This window comes from Porites lutea, chromosome 3, assembly GCF_958299795.1.
Source record: "Porites lutea chromosome 3, jaPorLute2.1, whole genome shotgun sequence".
NCBI lineage: Eukaryota > Metazoa > Cnidaria > Anthozoa > Scleractinia > Poritidae > Porites > Porites lutea.
Window position 1 is genome coordinate 42,033,985 of NC_133203.1, and position 19,491 is coordinate 42,053,475.

The 19,491-nt window shown below is 38.7% G+C and overlaps 2 protein-coding genes and 2 non-coding genes across 4 annotated transcripts in view; 2 read left to right on the forward strand and 2 right to left on the reverse strand.

Moving 5' to 3' along the window:
• The window catches only part of LOC140931160 (dnaJ homolog subfamily B member 6-B-like), a 12,038-nt gene extending 7,330 nt beyond the window's left edge, over nt 1-4,708 (forward strand). Inside the window, exons 6-9 of the mRNA XM_073380912.1 lie at nt 417-546; nt 882-937; nt 1,470-1,533; nt 2,085-4,708. Of these exons, the coding sequence (XP_073237013.1) occupies nt 417-546; nt 882-937; nt 1,470-1,533; nt 2,085-2,178 (344 nt within the window). The 3' untranslated portion in view covers nt 2,179-4,708. The remainder of the gene's footprint in view (nt 1-416; nt 547-881; nt 938-1,469; nt 1,534-2,084) is intronic.
• A 1,443-nt stretch (nt 4,709-6,151) lies between these two features.
• Nucleotides 6,152-6,223, reverse strand: Trnae-uuc (transfer RNA glutamic acid (anticodon UUC)). Its single transcript has one exon. It is a non-coding gene; the product is annotated as a tRNA-Glu (tRNA).
• Nucleotides 6,224-7,905: 1,682 nt separating this feature from the next.
• On the reverse strand, nt 7,906-7,977 carry Trnae-uuc (transfer RNA glutamic acid (anticodon UUC)). The gene has a single exon. It is a non-coding gene; the product is annotated as a tRNA-Glu (tRNA).
• Nucleotides 7,978-8,070: 93 nt separating this feature from the next.
• Nucleotides 8,071-17,643, forward strand: LOC140931161 (uncharacterized). The gene is made up of 6 exons (XM_073380913.1): nt 8,071-8,143; nt 10,521-11,026; nt 11,859-12,084; nt 13,472-13,756; nt 14,763-14,953; nt 15,619-17,643. Exons 2-6 carry the CDS (start codon nt 10,523-10,525, stop codon nt 16,375-16,377), a joined length of 1,965 nt encoding a protein of 654 aa, XP_073237014.1. The 5' UTR covers nt 8,071-8,143; nt 10,521-10,522; the 3' UTR covers nt 16,378-17,643.
• Nucleotides 17,644-19,491: the final 1,848 nt, after the last annotated feature.

Consider the following 19,491-nt stretch of genomic DNA (forward strand, 5'->3'; position numbering starts at 1 on the left):
AGCTTTCCTTGGTTAGAGTAATAAAGCTTTTGAGGAGTTTGATGATTAAAAAGATTGTTTTATAAATATTATTTACAACTGCAGAAATGTGCCAAGATCATATTTCTGGGGTAAAGTAAACCTCTAAAGCTAATTGGCCATCATGTCTGCAGCTTGCATTTTTCACATGAGCAGAAAAGAAGAAAATGATGTTTGAATAACAATCCGTGCTTTTTAGTAAGTCAGCTGCAAGAATTATGAACTGTAGAGAGGTTTAAATGTTCACCAGACCATTGTTTGAAATAAATGCAGTGGTGTTTGTTTGAATTTACATTGTGGAACTGCATAAAATGTAACAGTCTTTTATATGATGCATGTTTGATACTGTTTATATATGATATTCACGATCAGTTTCACACCTTTTTTTGAAAAACCAGGAAACCGAAACCGAAGTCAGGGCCGGATGAGACCGAGTGACCCATTTGCAAGTAGCTTTCCTGGTTTTAGCTTTTCTTCCAGTTTTGGATTTGGTAATGGTTTTGGTAGTGATCCCTTTGGTTCAAACAGGTACAGCTTGAATGTTTCCCTGACTTCTGACACCATGTAACTTTACCAGCAGAAAGTACTCAGGGCAGAAAAGGATAAACACAATGTCTAATTTTGCTCCCTCAGTCAAACATTGTATTATTTTATATCTTAACTTTTATCTCAAAGTCTAGCATTTTTAAGCACTGTAGCTTTTGGAGTACATTATTTTATTCATTAATTTTCTTACCTTTTTCTTCCAATCAATGCTACCTATCTGTTACTCTGGATCCATACTTAAGTACATGTTCATTATATTCTTCTTGCATGCCAGTCTTGATTTGTAACATTTACTTTTTTTAATTTCTCACTGTTAGTTTTACATCGTTCCAAAGTTTTAGTCATGGTGGTGGTGGTGGTGGACGTCAGGGAGGTAATTCACTGCATGGATTTTACTTTTAATAATAATTATTTTTACAGTCAAATCTTTCCCTGAATCATGTGCACCTTTTCTGAGAAACCTCTTAACATTTGAATGTCCATTATTTTTTTTTTGTTTGCAAATCAAAGCTGATTGTGAGAATCTTGATTCCAATATTAGTAAGGTTGTGTATTATGGAAGTGATGTAATGCTTAATAGAGCGGTTTTCACTTGACTGTCGTAAAACCAAAACCAAAGTAAATACACTAGCCAACCAAAGGGCGTAGTAAAACCAAAACCAAACCAATTCCTAAATTACTTTCGACAGTCAAGTGAAAACCGCTCTATAGATTTCCTTATGCTGTACTAAAGAGTCATTAGCCTTGTACAGGTCAATAGCTAGCCTGAATTTCATCCGATTACTTTAAGTCGTCATTACTCCCTCAGTAACATTGAGAGGAGAAAAGGACTCAAAGCAATCGGATGAATTTCAGGCTAGTCTAGAGCAGGATATTTTCATAATTTGCATTTTTTTCTTCCTTAGGGAATTTTAAATCAACATCAACGTCAACAAAAATTGTAAATGGAAAGAAGATAACAACGAAAAAGTATCTTACATTTTTTATATCTAGCCTCTCTAACAGACAGTTTATAATGTTCTGGTTAAATGTTATCCTTCCAAGGTTCAATTTTTTTATTTTCCAAACTCATTATCTCATATTATGGAAAACAAGGCCAAAGGAACAATGGACATTACAAAATTTACAAAAATGTACACATGTATTAAGCCGTCTTAGGCAAAAGGCCTGACTTTTTCACATTTTTTTAACCAACTTAAGTTGTTCATTTAGTTGCCAGGATCACATTCACTTTCATCATAGAATATACTTTTATGGCCGAAAACGATTTGGGCAATACTAAGTGATCAAGATGGCTTATGTTTCATCCTCTGGTAGCATGTAAAAAAAAACATTTCTGAGACCTCAAGAGGTGACTGCATCTTGATATAGATTTGACTGTATCCTGAGACTGTACTTTTGAAACTATTGAAATAGGAAGTATACTCCTGGAACTCATGCTCATCCTTCTACCCCTCCTAGGTATAAAAACTCTATGTGTTTCAGGCAGCATTTTCATTTCATTTTATTTTATTTCATAGGACTGTTGAGAATGGCAAAGAAACTGTTGAAGAATGGGAAAATGACATTTTAAAACGACGAATTGTAGATGGCACTCTTCAACTCACAAACTAATAAAATAGTCACACTAATAATTAAGATTACTAAATAAATAATAGTATAAGAATGGTGAGATGTGCAGAGTAAAGCAAAGTCTCTGGGTAAGTATTCCGTTTTTTTCTTAAACAGAGATGGTGAATGATCAAATATCAACCAGGAGACTTGCCAAGAAGCTCCGCGGAGACCCTAGTTTGAAACTCTAAGCTAGATTTTGTGTTGAAAATTTCATGACTGTAAAGTGGAATGAAACACAGAAGAATGACTGATGTCACAACTCATTACAAATATGGTTCGCACAATCTTGAAAAGGTCTTGAATTTTGGTAGTTGTCTTGAAAAGTCCTTGATTTCGGTTAAGGTCCTTGAAAAGTACTTGATTTCTTTATTAGGTCTTGAAAAATCCTTGAAATTCGCCACCTTGTCTGAAAACATTTTTGTGCATGAGCAATATCTTACTTCTGTTTCTTGATTTTAAATGTTGTTTCTGTACCTCAGATGCAATTGGAAGTCATGCCCAGTCATTTTCCAAAGCGTTGTTGCGGAAAGTAGTATAAAATAACGTGATCAACCATGGCTGAAGAAGTAAAAATCGTAAATGACTTCATGACGTGTTTTAGCCGATAAGGTGTTCAAAAGGTGGTCAAAGATTGCCGATTTGTTTAGTAAATTGTAGTCCTTGAAAACTGTAATTAATTATTTTGTCCTTGAAAAATCTTTGAAAAGTCCTTGAAATTTGTTTGTCTCAAGTTGTAACAAACATGTATAAAAGCTGTTGAGATTTTGTGATTTGATTCAAGGTTGGCTGAGACCAATGACTTACTGGGTAACGTTCTCCACCCTTTCAAAATAATGGAAGCTCAGCAATGTAAAGGGACTGTGATTTATTTTATATAGGTTAATCTGTAATTTACAAATTAAAAAATATATTTTCCTACGCAGACTTTCTGAGGGTTTTTTCACACGAAATGAACGTGTGGTGAAACCTTACACCATACCTAAACCTAACCGTAAATCATAGAAGTAGCTATGAGATCAGAAAGCCTGCCTTTCTCTAAATTTTGGGCTGGATCTTTGCTTTCTCTATTAACTATGAAGACGTGCATGTCACTTTTAGTGGGAGGACCAGTTAACACACAATTTGCGCTCTAATGAATAATTTGGTTTGAACTTTTCAATCATTTTGTATGATTACAGAATCATTCTGATCCTTTTGCCAATTTTTTTGTACCACTTTGTAGTTTTTCCATGGTAAGCCTCCAAATGCCTCTTTGTCATTTTATATGCTTTCAATCGTTTAAGCATTGATGTAACTAAATTCAATTTAATACCTGCCCAAGTAAACCTTCCTTAACAGGGAGAAGATAGGCTGAAACGCTGCCGCTATAATTTCTTCCTTTTTCTTGGAGTTGCATGTTCCAAATATGCTGCCATTTTTGTGTCAGATTTAGGGGCTGTTTGCATTGAAGAAGATCCCATGGTAGGAAGATCCTAAAAAGTGGATCATCGCAGCGACATACAATGTTTGTCTTCAGTTTACGTACTAAAGATTGTACTTGGTCCGGATCAATTTAGGCCTCTGGGGAACTGCCCTCCTCCCCCTCCCCAAAGCTAACATTAACGCTTACATCTCACTTACGACAAAACAATGGCTTAAGAGATGGGTAGGTGGGCAGTTTCCCAGAATCCTAAATTGATCCCTTGGTCCTAGCGTCGTCCTACTCTACAGGAGCTGCTTCTCTCAGTGTAAACAAGCCATAGTTCCGGAGCATTTAAACTTGTTCCCAGGTTCCTGTTCCTAAAGCGCTTTAGGGGATGAAAAGAAGGGAGGGTCTGGGAATGAGGGTTCAAAATAGTGTCATTATTCTCAAAGTTTCACACTTTGTGTGTCAAGAATCTATTCAAGAAAAAATTTTATTTTATTTTTAAGAAATATATATATTTTAGGAATCGTACCATAAGAAAGGCTCGCTCAGTAGAGAGGTTTTATTTTGAAGGTCACCGTCACCGGATTTTGTCCACAGACTCGATCGGGCTCCTCCAGAAAATCTGCAAACTGGCCATTTTCCTATAGTGAGTGAAAGTATAGCTTTGCAAAGTCGAGGCATTTTACAGGCATTTTGTAGAGAGGGGACACAAAATTGCCCCCTACCATACAACATCTTTAAAATTTCTCGACTTTGCTACCTGTATATCTCTGGTTGTTATCAACAAAATCACTCCCAAACTTGGTAACTTTACTGATTTTATGGTGTTCTTTCCAAATATTCACGAACTGGTTCATGTTAAAAGTTATAACGTGGAAGGGTTTGTGTCTCCTTAATTGGCTATGAGAATAATATAGTTATGATGCAAGTGCAAGCAGTGCATTATTATTATTACTATTATTATTATTATTAATCGTTTGCCTCGTTATTAGTAGATGCGTAGACTAGGTTATTTATAGACTTATGTACAGTATTCTAGTGTAGATTACTAATGTATATGACACATGCCTGCTTGCGTTCTAACATTTTAGTTATTGTTTAATAAAGCTTGCGTGAAGTAAATTGCTATTTGGTGTCACCGTGGTGCTCCTCGATCCTCGAATAAGCGCCCCCCTGAAAAGAATTAATGAAATAATCACCTCAGAGAAAATGCTTTGATCTTTTATCAAATTCTCTCAACTAATTCTTTAAGGAAATGTATAGAGACTAGTTTGGACCAGTATGTGGATATTGGGGCTTAAAGGGTTAAATAGGGCGGATACTGAGAATACTGTTGAACTTTGACTACACTTGCGTCAAAATAGGTCAGTGGTGACTCGGTTAAGTCTCTACCAGCTATCTCTATCTCCATGTACCTACAGACAGGGGCTAATCTTGGAATTTTTTATTGGATTGGTCCAAACATGAGCACTGTTGAAGCCTTTTAAAATGTTTTTCGCCCTTCCTTACCGTTGCAAGCACTTTATCAGATCCTCATATACGATCCTTCCTCTACAACAAAGTTAAGTCGAGTTCTTGGTCTCACATGGGTGCATTTGCGAAGGCTTGTCCGGAAACTCCGCTTCTTTTTTCCTGTACCGTATTTACTGAATAAACACCGCGGGGGTTAATAAATTTTCACACCTCAAGTGCGGCGCCCATTCGAGGGCGGCCTTTATTGGAAGGTTGGACGTGACAAAAAAATTGTGTCAACTACGGTTCTAATATTTTCTATAAATGAAATCGCTGTGATTGCCTGATGAGTGTGTAAAGTGGTCATTTTTGACCATACGAAACAATGATTGTAGCTAGAGGGTGGGGGCTTTTGGCTAGTTCTCGCTCTTCGAGATGACTGTGGCGTGCTCCCCTTACTTCGATGAAAATCAGCCTAGTCCCTAGGCGTTCTCTCTTGCCCCGTTGTCCGCGCGAAGTCTGGGAAAGAGCGGGCATGTATCTCTCGATGACGTGACAGCTCACGGTAGAGTCCAGGATTGACCGAGCCGAGAACGCCTAGGGACTAGGCTGGATGAAAATGAATAAAAGAGAGAGACAGCGAGAAAAGAAAGAAAAAAACGTCAATCACCCAGGTGTAACCCCGATACTCAGAAATACTCCGGCTCCGGGAGTAATGAACCCTCGTAGACATCCCCATAATGATAAAAACAATCTTATGGGGCAGAAATGTAACCTGCATTTTCCGGCAAAAATGCCATTAAGAAAAATTTTCAGATTAAGTGAGGAAGCTGTTAAAGAGAATTTCCAAAGCGCCGATTATTTTTTTCAACAGAATTTTAAAAACAAGAAATACAGTCTAACCTCTACTTACGGACACCTCTATAATATGAACTCCTCTCCATAACGGACGGTTGGTTTGGTCCCAGAAATGCCAAAAATCATACATTCTCTACCTCTATAATACGGACACCTCTGTAAAGCGGACAATTGGTTCTGTCCCTTTGATGTCCGCATTAAAGAGGTTTGACTGTACGTGACCTATAAATGAATAAAGTAAAAAATAATTCGGCGTTCCCATACCGGGAGTCGAACCCGGGCCGCCTGGGTGAAAACCAGGAATCCTAACCGCTAGACCATATGGGAATTACGTTTTGTTCTTATTAATATCTTTTACCATATTCATACACATTTTTAAAAATTAGACGAATCCACGTGGCTCTCTCTATTATAATTTTTCTCTTTGTGTTGTTCAGCTTACACTTCTATTTGTGTCAGTCTAAAAAGGGATGGGCTTCAGTGTGGAGCATGGCTCAGTGATACGATAAGAGCAGCTAAATACCTTATACTTTTTTGTGGAGCTTAATAGCGGAGCTCCACTACCCATCCTAGAAAAGTTGGTAATCACGTGACCGTACACTGAGCGACCGAGCGACAGTCCGTCCGCACCACAGGTATACCAATGTAAAATAACTTTATAATCAACAGGTATGGCAACCCAAATGCAACTCGAGGTTATTTTGGCGGGAAATCGCATAGCCACCCGCATCTTCAAAGCAGAGACAACTTAAAAGCCTAAAGGCGAAAACAGAAAGCGGAAGGTTTCTGTATCTGGGTGTCTAAAGTATTAAGCTTAGATTAATTGTCATGTCCACAAATTTGGAATATAGAGCAAGAGAAAGACGGAGAAAAAGAGAAAGTAGGCGACAGGCCAGCGAAGCTCAACGAGAAAAAAAAAGAGGAGACATTTTTTTTTGAAAGAATTTTGTCGCGGCGGTGACAAAAACTCGCGGCCACCAATTAAAGGTGAAAATGAGCGGCAGTGAAAATACAGTGAACTAGAACACGTACGACATTTCCTCGAAAAAACGTGTAACTAGGAAGTTCCTAGAAGTGTCACGTTGTAGTCGTGCAAAACAACGGCAAAGAAATGTACAAAAAAGTGTGCTGCACGTGCAAAGTTGCTTTTTGCTAATTAGACTTATATTAGACAGAAACCCATAAGGGCTAAAAGCGAAGCTCTCGATAATATAATTAAAGTTTGTTCAAACAAAATATAAAATCGTGTAATGCTCAGCGGCGAAGGCAACGCCGAAGAACCGTGAAAAGTCTAATTAATCTAAGTCAGAAACCCATATGGGTTAAGTCTATATAGACATTGCCTCCGGGTGCCGTGACACTCCAGCTTCATGACCAATAGTAAACATCATTCAGCAAACAAACAGGCCGAAAGAAATATGAATAGAGAGCTTATTTCATATCAGAGGATAAGTAACAATAACCTACTCCCAGTTGGCTTGTTAGCTTAATTGGTAGAGCGCTAACCTGTGAACAGGCTCTCTGTTTGGGGAAAAAATAGGAAGGAAAGGGAAGTTCCCCGCTCCACCAAAGGCCTGTTCACAGGCTAGTAGAGCGCTGCACCGGTATCGCAGAGGTCAAGGGTTCGAATCCCGTACAAGACTGGCTTTTCAGGCTTTCTTTTCGCAACTGCAAAAGTTGCGTATATAACTGCGATGTTGACTCCGCAGTTCACACATATGATTTTCATATATTCAAAACTCCTATATGTTTCTTGTTTTATTCTTTTGTTTACTTCTTCATCGCCTAGTCGTAAGGATCAGTTGCCGTTTCATATATATTTTTCTACAAAAACATTTTTTCAAGTTACATTTTGCGTCCGTTTACCGTTTTGCATGTTGTTGTGTGTTGTTGGGAGTCGTTGGGCAAAGATTAGAAGCGGTCAAACGTTTGCTTTTAGCTTTACAGGGGTGTGGGGTGTGATTAAGGGTTTTATAGTAAAAAAAGGAAATATAAAAAAGAAGCAGCCGTTCCCATACCGGGAGTCGAACCCGGGCCGCCTGGGTGAAAACCAGGAATCCTAACCGCTAGACCATATGGGATTTGACCTGCGAGATATTTAAATTCATTGAACCAATTAGTATTTTGTAATTGCCCAATAAGAAACGTTTCCCATGAAGCTTTTCGTTGACGGTGTCCAAAGTCTGAAAACGTCGACTCCTCGAGCTGATAGCATTGCAGTTGATATATAGCCTGAGCTGATTGAAAGTAAGGAACTTTTACGCATTTGCCGAACATTTCCCCCTAATTTTGTGCATAAGTAGGCTACATCTTTAATTGATCGGTTAGCTTTTATTATGTCTCAACGTTTGCTTCGTAATCTTAGAATACTTTGATGATGTAGATAGACTTCTGTGTTGCAACTCTGGGAAGCTTACGTTAAAAATCCCACATATCATAAGCTCGCCCTCATTTTATCGGACGCTAAACTAGATTGCCTCGTTTAGTTTTGCGCATTAATTTCAAGTTTAGTTTATATGAAAACTTGGGGAATGATTCTTTTTGTATGACTTAAAACGTTGTATCTTGCTGTACTGAGAGTAAGGGCCCTTTGTGATATTTTGTTTACGTGGTAGGCGTGAACAGGGCTGGGTGACAAGTAACGAAATCGCTTGAACATGCGGGAGGCGGTTTTTTTTTTCTAGCGACGGAAAGTTCTTATAGAGATCGATTTTTGTATGAATGAATGATAATAATCTTTATTAAGGATGCCAACTTCACTTAAACTAGTGTCCTCTTGCAGACTAAAATCATGGACGAAAATATTTTTATATTCTGGTAAATTGTTTTATATTTAAGCTCCAGCTCTCAAAGCGAGAATTTACTATAGTTTGTTCATTGTAATATATAATGACAAGCCAGTGAATTCATGAAAATCAAACCAACTGAGTTGTCAGGGTTGTCATTAAGAGCCGGGGCCGGGGATTTTCCCCGGTTACTTTTGTTGGAAAATAGAAGAAAAGTAGAACAAAAAGAAATCCCTAGCTGTTTGATTCCTCGAATACTTGTTGTATTTACCCGCCAACTTGAAATCTTAGTGAGAACCCTGGTTGTATAGAGCACAGTTTTCTATAATTTCTCTCATGACTTCATTGCTCATGATCAAGTAAAAACTAGATTATTAGAGGAGACACAAACAAAAGCAGAAGGTCAAACCAATAACAATATGTACAAATGAGCATTATTGTTGGTTTACACTGGAAGCTCTTATTATTAACGGACCCTCTCTTAAGCGGATATCCCTACTTATGGCCACCTTCACAAAACCCTGTTTTTGACGTTTTTTCTCAACTCCTATACCACGCCGGGCTAGCAGGAGGTCAAATCGCGCCACTTCTAAACTGCTCTTTCAGTTTTTATCCGTTTGAGCTGAAACTTAGCAGGATTTTGAATTTCAACGTTTTTCGGCGGGAAAATGACGTCACAAGATTGACATCAATTATTAAATTGTAACTGATAGTGCCACAAATACGTAGATTAGAAAGACCGTAACGAGATAGAAGGTAATGTGAAAAAAGTTTTTGAAAAGGTTAATTGGTTGCAGAGTTATTAAGCTTTAAATTTTGAATTTCCCGCCATTTTGTTACTATTTTTAGAAACAAAGCCAAACTTTAAAATGCTATATCTCATCAACCAATTGAGCTTTTGCAAAAATTTTTCCACTTTTCGTTTTGTCCTGCTACGGTCTTTCAAAAAAAAGGAGTTTTAGGCACTATCAGTTAAAATTTAATTTTTTTGTTTATCTTGTGATGTAATTTTCCCGCCAAAAAACGTTAAAGTTCAAAATTCGAAAACCATGGGTTCCTAGAAAATTTCACGTTTTACAATCCTGCTAAGTTTCAGCTCAAACGGATAAAAACTGAAAGAGCAGTTTAGAAGTGGCGCGATTTGACCTCTTGCCAGCCCGGGGTGTACAAACTCTGTTTTTTTAAATTTCTGTAAGCAGCCAGCTCCAGTTACAGATGCCTTTTTCAAGGCCCAAGGGTGTCCGCCTCGATAGCTTCCACTCTATTTTTCTGCTTCAGGTTACAATGGCAGTCTGTTTGTACTGGGACATGAACAGCAAAGTCATTATTATATTGTTTCTGGGGGTTTTGTAAAGGTGTCCACTTTGATAGCTTCCACTCTATTTTTCTGCTTCAGGTTACAGTTCTTTGGCAGTCTGTTTTTACTGGGACCTGAACAGCAAAGTCATTATTATGTTGTTTCTGGTGGTGTGTTCCTTTGGTATAATCTTGATCGGGATCAGTAAATTATCCGAGATCACTCGCATCAATTTATTGTTGCTTCAGAAGAGACTGATGAATCCACTCAGCAAATAATCATTGGTCCCTTTGATGTACTATGATTCAAGGGATGTGGTTCACTAACCCTGATCTGGATTGTCCCAGAGGAACGCACCCTAAAGAAAGCAAGAACATTTCATTTTCTTATGATTCGGTCTTTAATCAGTAATAATTAGAATGATCATTAGTTCTAACTTCTTTAGCTAGTGAAGTGAAAATCAACCTTTATGAGAATTTGTTAAAAGAAATCTTTTGCACCGGAAAAAAAATTACAAGTTGATCTGTTTTCTGTATTTCAGACATGCTTTCAGCTATCAGGCCTGTGGGCCGTCTCTTTACGCAAGCATCCTTGAATTTTAGCCATGGTTATTGTCAAGGTTCTCTACGCTACTTCTCTCGATCTTTAGCAGCACTTCAAAAATCCAACCCACAGAAACTTAGAGAGGAATGGAGTACCTCGTCATTTGATGTACCTGCCATGACCAGACTCTTAGACCATGACAACCATGATAAAAGAGAGAAATTCCGAAAGATTTTGTCGGAAGACCCTCTGATGCAACCCAAATATAACATTTCTGTGGATGAAGAGAGAGCATTAGCACTCAAAAGACTCAAGAAACTTTGTGACCAGGGTTTCATTTCAGTGCTGGATTTCCGACACAATCCGCTGTGGATATTTGCTGCTCATGAGCTTGCAGCTGTAGTTGATGGCTCCATGGCAACAAAGATGACTGTCCAGTTCAACTTGTTTGGTGGTACTGTGCTTAAACTTGGAACTGAACGGCATCATGACAAACTCCTTAAGGTAAATATAATGTACCAAAGGTTCACTCAATGAAGAGGCTGTCTTAGGGAGGCGGGTATGTATCATGGTTCCCACAGGACAGGAGATGGTCCGGGAAAAAAAATTTCTTCAAGGTCAGGCAAAAGTCAGGGAATTTCAGTTCAAGTCAGAGAAAATTTAAATTATTTTTGAAAGAAGTCAGGGAAAAGTAAAATTTTAAGAGTACATATTTATTTCTTTCCCTCTACTTCACTGTTTTCTAACATTAAAAATTCTTTTGAAAATTTATGGATATGAATGGTCTGGAATTGGTAGAAGGTTGTGCATGAAGTTGAACGACAAGCTGATGCTGGCTTTTTTCAAGGACATCAATTTCTTTTGCACGTTCTGTTAACTGATGAACCATTCTATTCATGTACATTGCATGTTACTCGCTTAAAGCAGAAATAAATGGGTGGGGAATGGCTGCATGTGAGGGAAGAGTTGAGTCCATTATCAGGACTAATTTGTGAAATTGTTAATTCAGTTGGTCAGGGAAATGTAATAATTTGTCAGGAAAAATTGAATTTCAGAAACCACTGGCTGTGGCAACCATGAATGGTATGTCGCTAGTCTGAATTAATTTCAAATATGGATGTTTCATGTCCCTGTCCGTTTTTAACCCATCGTTATGTTGTTTGTTAATTGCCATCCCATCAAGACTTTGTTACTGTTTCACGGCCATGTTGCTTGCTGGAAGGCAGGGATTTGACAAATTGTGCATATACTGCTGGAAAAATCCTGGCTACGCCCCTGCGTTAACTTAGATCAACTCAGCCATCTCCTAAAATCTTCTCTTGTCACCAATGAATAGGGAATTGATTCCTTGGAAGATGTGGGCTGTTTTGGTCTGACTGAGCTGGGGTATGGTAACAATGCTGTCCAGATGGAAACAACAGCAACTTATGATGACAAGACAAAGGAGTTTATTGTTAACACACCTAGCACTGTGGCACAGAAGTACTGGATAACCAATGGTGCATGCGATGCCCATCATATCATAGTGTTTGCCCAGCTCTATATCAATGGAAAGAATGAAGGTGAATAGTTAATACCTGACCTTCATGCAGCTGTCATTTAAGCTATTCCCGGGGGTTGGGTGGGAGTACTCCCTATAATGGCCTATACAGGAGACTCTGCCCAAAAGTGGTACCTTTTTCAGGGTACAGGTATATCAAACGGTAGGGATTTCACTGGCTGAAGTACGTGTGTTGAAAGGGTAGGGAAATGTGTCATTTCGGCCTGTAAAAAGACCCAAAATTAGGCTGACAGATGCATTTCATTGCTTGGAAAAAGTACAGTCAAGAAAATATTCCGGTATTGTGATTTATTCAGATAAAACCTTGTTGAGTACCCCCTCTCCCCCCCCCCTGTTTAAGGTGTAATGTTTTTTTCACTCCCTTCCTGTGAAAGGCCCTAGATAGGGTGCTGCTGACTAAATGCATGGCTGGACAGTGAAAAGATGTACAGTGTTGTAAATCTCTAGTGTCTTACATTTCATATTTTGCAGTTTGATTCTCATTCTATGCATTCCATTCATTCTTAGGAGAAGTTTGAAACAAATGCTGGCCACATGTGCCACTCATTTTTTTTCCTTTCACAGAGATTTGTTAAATACAATAATTGTTATTAATATTTTTAATTAATACTACAGGAGTACTAGTTTGAAGCAGAATATCCAATACACAGGGTACGTTTTTTGTGCACCAAAAAAAAATGCACACAGTAAAAACATACAAAAATAACAAATAAGAAAATGTCATAGCCAAAGAAAAGGGAAAGAAATTGTGAAAGAAAAAAGAATTTGTGAAAGAACTCATCGCCTTGTCATATCAGTTCATACGTGCCACTCATGTAAAATAGCAACCTGCAGGTTAGTATTGTGGGATCTTACAGTTGCCCACAATGCACTGCTGACTTTAATTTTGAGTCATAAGTAATGAAAGAGCACTTTGTGCAACAATGTACTCAGTCTTCTTTATTAGTTGTACTTTTCTGCATGTTTTGTTGTATTTCGGAGCTGTCATTAAGCTTTATTAGTTGTACTTTTCTGTGTGTTTTGTTGTGTTTCGGAGCTGTCATTAAGGGCCATAACCCTTAACATCTGTTACGGCTGAGCTCACCCTATGTTATGGGTGATCAAAGTGGAAAGCTAAAGTAACAGTTTAAAGATTTTGTTAGTTGTTACAGGTGAATCTTCATTTGTTTCAGTTGCTTCAAAACGTAACAACAGCCCTGCCTTTTATCTGTTATCAGTTTATTTTTTTACAGGACTCTGCTTAAATGAGCTCTCTTAATGCTAGACTAGACGTTCCTGTTTAAATCAATTAATCTATCTATCAATGAATCAATCAATTAAAAAAAACAATAAACAAATTATATAGCAACGTAATAATCTTTCATGAGGTGGTGCATATTTTATAACAGGTATCCATGGTGTGTTAGTACCTATACGCGACAAAAACCTCAAAGAAGTTCCTGGATCCCACATCCATGACATGGGACACAAAATGGGTCTGAATGGGGTGGATAATGCCAAGTTCATATTTGAGAATGTACGAGTGCCAAGGGAAAACCTGTTAAACCTGTATTCTGATGTGGATGAGGATGGTAACTACACTACCAAAGTAGAGGGAAATGTGCGTAAGAGGTTCCTTACTGTCGCTGATCAGCTGCTGTCTGGACGTCTCTGCATCTCAAGCATGTCACAAGGTTATGCACTTGCCATAAATCCTCTATTAAGCCCCCCCAGGGGCTTATTTATTTCAAACACATTTGGGGGGGGGGGGGGGGGGAAATAGAGACAGAGAGCTTCTTTGAGAGGGATAGCTTATTCCATTTTTTCAATTTATCAGTTCTGTATAAAGTCCTTACTACAATTTAGTGGAAAAGATCTTGTAGAAGAAGTTGGAGGTCTTGCAGCCGAGGATCAAAAACAAATTATCCTAACTTCCAGTTGGCGAATAAACCATCCAGGTTCAGTCATCACAAAGTTTCACAGGAGCGGGGGAGCTTAAAAAGAGGGGCACATATTAACTTTCTAACTAACTTTATTTGACAGTGGTGGCTTAATAGAGGATTTACGGTCTGAAATCCCGTCCAAGATTAGAATATTAATTTAGTACAAGACAAATACAGTAAAGCTCCCATCTCCTTGTTACCTCTTTAGCATATGTGCTAACTGTCCCAGATTATCAGCTGGGGGTTGAGTCTTGAGGATCAACACAAGTCTCCTGGTCTACCCCACATGTCACCAAATCTCCAGGATGAAACTGAACTCTTAGCTTTTCTGCGCTGAAGCGTAGAATTTAGCCCATTTTACTAAACATTCAAACCTTTTTTGATCATGGTACAGATTCTATTGCATTTTTGCACATATTCCATTACTGACATAACTATTTCGTCAAAAAAGCTTCATGATGGTGATGGTCTTCACATCATGTACATGTAGGAATTCATATGTCCTGGCCCCTGGTGATTAAATGCTGAATAGCGTTATATATTAGATAAATCACTATCCAGGGGGCAAACATTAGTGAAACCAAAAATTGCAAAAGTGATTTATCCAGTGGAGAGACATTTAACATCACAGCGTATTGTGAAAACCCATTGGAAATGAACTATCAGGCAATTAGCTTTTTCACCTTTTTGTGGATGTAAACCTCCTGTTTAATCTTTAAAAACATACTTTTAAAATCATGATGTGTGATTTCTCTAGGTGTTGCTAAGGCTTGTATCACCATTGCAACCCGCTACTCAGCGACTCGTTTAACTGTGGGGCCTGAAGGCAAGTCTGACACGCCAATACTGAAATACCAGCTTCAGCAGCGTGCACTGATGCCTCTCCTGGCCAAGACTTATGCACTGGACTTTGCTCTGTCCTATATCAAGGACTGCTGGGCATTTCAGGTAATTCTCTTCATAAAATAGACTGCAAGCTGTCTTTCTTGCTTGGAAATCTGTGAGCAAGTGCAATATGTGAACGTAGGAACAACAAAGCTGCAAGCAGCGAGTTGTTTGGTTGCCAGTTTGAGCGAAGAGCGAAAAGACTGGCTCGTATTGTCAGCTTAACTCGATGCTTGTACTCTCATATTGCGTTCATGCAGATTTTTGAGCGAAAGACAGAGACTACTTACAGTCTATCTATAAAATAGTTGGGAACTTGAGATGTTCTCTTGGAATTTGGTGATTATAGGATGCATTTAAAGGAATCACTTGTGCTCTTTTGGCCTGTTTTTTTTTTTCCCTAGTTTTCCTCAATTTAGTTAATTATATTTACACAGCCTGTCTTGAATTACCTTTGCCACTTGCAGTTAAAGATCTGGAGAGTTAAAGTTAATGTTTTTGAGCATCCTTTTATTGTAAAATCCTAAGTATAAATAAATATTACAGTGTGAAATTTATGTCAAAGAGATTTCATTTGAATGCGTGGTAACACCACAGGACTTAATCCATGGGTATCCATAAAAATTAGAGGGGAAAAATTAATAATCTCACCATAACTTTGTTAAAGAGTTGAAGAGGGGTTAAATACCTTTATATGAAGAGATTCATTTCATGTCCCTTGTTTCTAGCCAGAAGATGGGTCAGACCATGCTAATGTTGTTACCATGTGTTGTGTGATCAAAGCATTGACTGGCTGGCATGTGGGCGAGGCTGCCTCTGTGTGTCGTGAGAGGTGTGGTGGACAGGGGTATCTCTCCTGTAACAGATTCGGTGCTGCAATAGGATACGCCCATGCTGCTATGACAGCAGAGGGTGATAATGCTGTGCTGATGCAGAAGGTGACAACTGAGAGACTGATGGTGTTCAAGCCATCTAAAGAAAAGGCAGAGGTGGGGACAGTTGATTTGGACAGCGTTGAGTCCCTGCATAGACTACTGGAGGCCCGAGAGCAGGTACAGTTTATGGAGTTAGGTATGAAGATGAAAAAGGCTGGAGCTAAAGATCGCTTCAGTGCTTGGATGTACCACGAACAAGACCTTGTCCAGTCGTGTGCGCATGCGTATGGTGAGAGACTGGTCAGTGAGTGCTTCAGCAATGCAATCGACAAAGCAGACGCTTCCTTGCAACCAATCCTGAGTGAGCTGTATCATTTGTACCTCATTACTGTAGTACAAAAAGATCTTGGATATTTCACTACCTCGCGGCTCCTGTCGATAGAGACTGGGGCGAGTGTGGGGCGAGTAGCCGCTGACTTGTGTCGTGAAATAGGACCGCAGGCTCTTTCTCTCTGTGATGCCTTTGGATTGACGGAAGAGATGTTGAGCGCACCAGTGGCAAGAGACTGGGTCGATTATAATGTAACTGATAACAGAGGAGAACTGTCGTGAGCAAAATCGTGTTCACTTAGATCACGTGATAATGCTAAGATTGACAGTGTGTAAGCATTTAAAAGCACGATGAACCACTTAATTTTAGAGTAAACGACGCTGTTAATTTTGAAGAGTTATGTATGTGCCATGAATTAGAAAGAACAACACATCTTTCCCCCCTTAGCCATTTGAACTGGCCATCTGAAGGTGGTGAATTTGTAGCATCGCCTGCGTGTACTTGTTCATGTCAGAGGTGTAACTAATAGGCTTCTTCTAGATGAAAAACGAAACATATCATGGGCGTAGCTACCTGCAAGTCAGTAGAGCCTTTCTCTTGTTCCTTTTTGGTGAACTCATGAATCGAGTATGATCTTTGTTGAGAATACGTGCTTGTTGGTGGGATACTGTTATGACCATGGAATTATTAATAAAAGGATGCGGAAAAACCGGTTTGACAATAAAGAACGAGATTGACTAGTCCAGAGTTTCACGGTTTGACAACTTCAAATGCTCGTCTCGATTCAGGTAGCGCAGGCCTCCTGTTCTATTCCTCGATATGAGACTCTGCTCACCAACCTCGTCCCCAGGGCTCTTTTCCCTGACGTTCCCAAGCCAGGGAAAAGAGCACTGGGGACGAGGTTGTCTGCTCACGGGGTGGGCGGCACGGGCGTACCTCAAAAAGAAATGTCGAAGATACAAAATAACAAAAACAAAATATAAATGCAAAGCAAAAAAGGAGAGTGGTTAAAAAGGAATAGCTGATAAATGGTGCAATTGCCATTGACACGTAGCCTGCGCGCAGACGAAATTAAACTTCGATCAGATTTTAGTTATCGTCTGCACGCAGGCTATTGACACGTCGCTGTAACTTTCTGTAGATAATTTTTCAAGACAGAAATAGGTGTTTCCTCCTATTTTGCCAAGAGAGACCATTACCTGTCCTCACCATACTGATAAAAATTAAAAACATTTAATCAGGGGCACCTAACGACTGAATGTTTCCAAAGACGTTGTAAGTTTCTAAAATGGTCTACTTGGTTAATTTAGAGCTGCCCTAAAAAATATTAATCTATCTGTTCGGATGGCTAGGGGAACTTTAGTCGTCTCAGTCTCAAGTTTCAGTTGGATTTTTGGTCCCATCCGAAACTGTTAGCTTCCCTGATGGATCCTGTCGAATAATGGAGCACATGGAGTAGCCGTACCTTCATTAGAAAATTCCATAGGGGTTATTTTGTCTTTTCCATATCTTGATCTTGAAATGTGTATAAATATGGTATTCTATAATCACATGATCTATGTTATTTTATTAGCTTTGCCCTGAAGAAGACAAAAAAAATCACTGAAGATATGCAAACACTAGTAATAAGAACGTAACAATACACTAATAATAACTTAAATATTTGGGCAGGGACACCGCAACAGCTAAAGCCAATTACTGCGGACCCAAAAGGTCTTCATTCTATAATCCAGAAATTGTTAGCCTTATTCTCTAGCTGTAGAAATTGCTGGGTAATATTTCCTCCTTCGACCAGTTAGGTCGAACAAACATTGGGTGCCCCTGTTAAATCATTTCACCCGTGTGAAAATGATTTGGGACACCGGTAAGACTGGTTTAAAACACGATGCGTACCTTTGGGAAATTTCTCGCTCAGCCCCTGAATAAAAATACTGAAGGAATAAAGGTTAAAGGTAATAATAGTAAAAACTGGAAAAATTATTGTCAGTGTTAAAAATTCTACACTTTATTCCTAGCAGCTGTAGCCCTGATGAGATTCAGGAGCAGATTCCGAGTAGCTTGTTCCAAACGTTAAGATGGTGGGGAGCGAGTTAAAGCGTACGCAGCAAGCTCAAAAGGAAAACGAGGGTTTTTTCCCTCGACAATTTTTCGCCCGCGTCCTACCCTCTGAACACCTGAAACAGGCTAGTTTTCAAGCAAGTGATGCCCAGGGACGCTCCCTAAATTAATTTTATGAGTTTGAATTGGCAGAAACGACCAAATATAGAACCTTGTGGAACCTACCTGTAAAGAAAAAGTGAACTCAAATTGGAGCCATCTTAGATTGATTAGACTGCAACCATGACTAAGTGCAATAGCAGCGTACTGTAAATTTACTGAAAGCTTTTATCTTTCACTTTTCGCGTTAAATTAATAAAAGTTAAATGTTTCAATCGTAACAAGGGGTGATGTTAGTTTGTGCTACTACAAACAATTAATAATAATAATAATAATAATAATTATGTTTTAATTCATTCGATAATATATAATATATTGCCAAAAATTGGCATTTCGAAACAAATTGTCTCTGAAATACAAATCCTTCTAAATTTGACTTGGGTCTAAACGCTTAGACCCAAGTCACACGCTAGTACTCTATAGGTATCAAACGTTACAGAAATTTTAAAAAGATTAAGGCGCGTACGGAAAGAATTTCTAAGTGCTAAATTATATCTGAAACTAAGCTTATTAAAAAAACTACTTTGAAAACGTTCAGTGTTTATCACTACTTCGTGTCAATCTAAGAGAGCACGCTTTAGGTTGGGGCAACTTAGGATAAAACGGGTGTGAACAGTCGCTACTAATTTTCTTGAAGAGTTTCCTATCTTATTTTTCCAGAGCTAGTGGATGGTAACGTTTTGAGGAGTAGTGCCTCTTAAAGCACCTTTTCAGGAAGAATTTTACTGTATTTTAATCCGCTTGGGATGCGCCATAAACATGGGGACCATACACTATTTTACGAAGAACGATCGCTTTGAACAGATGATCAGTTTAGTCTTTCCTAAGTTCTCTTATTATGTAAAGACATTGGTTCATTTGGTTTAGTTTTAACATGCTTAGCAAATAAACAGTTAGACTGGAAGTTAACACCAAGTAAGGTCAAGTTTTCATTCTGATTTCATGCTGTGCAATATTGTAAATAGTAGGGCATATTGATTAGTGGTATTGTTCTTCTTTCGAAAACGTTTTTCTTTACACTTGGATGTGTTGCATTTCATATCGTTCAAGCGAGTCCAAGTTAAGAACTGTGACAGAGCTAGTTCGGGATTATCAATTTGTTCATTGACGATAATCAGCAGACAAAAATCATCGGTAAACTTGATCAAGAGACATTGCCAGGACCAGTAGAGTGCAGA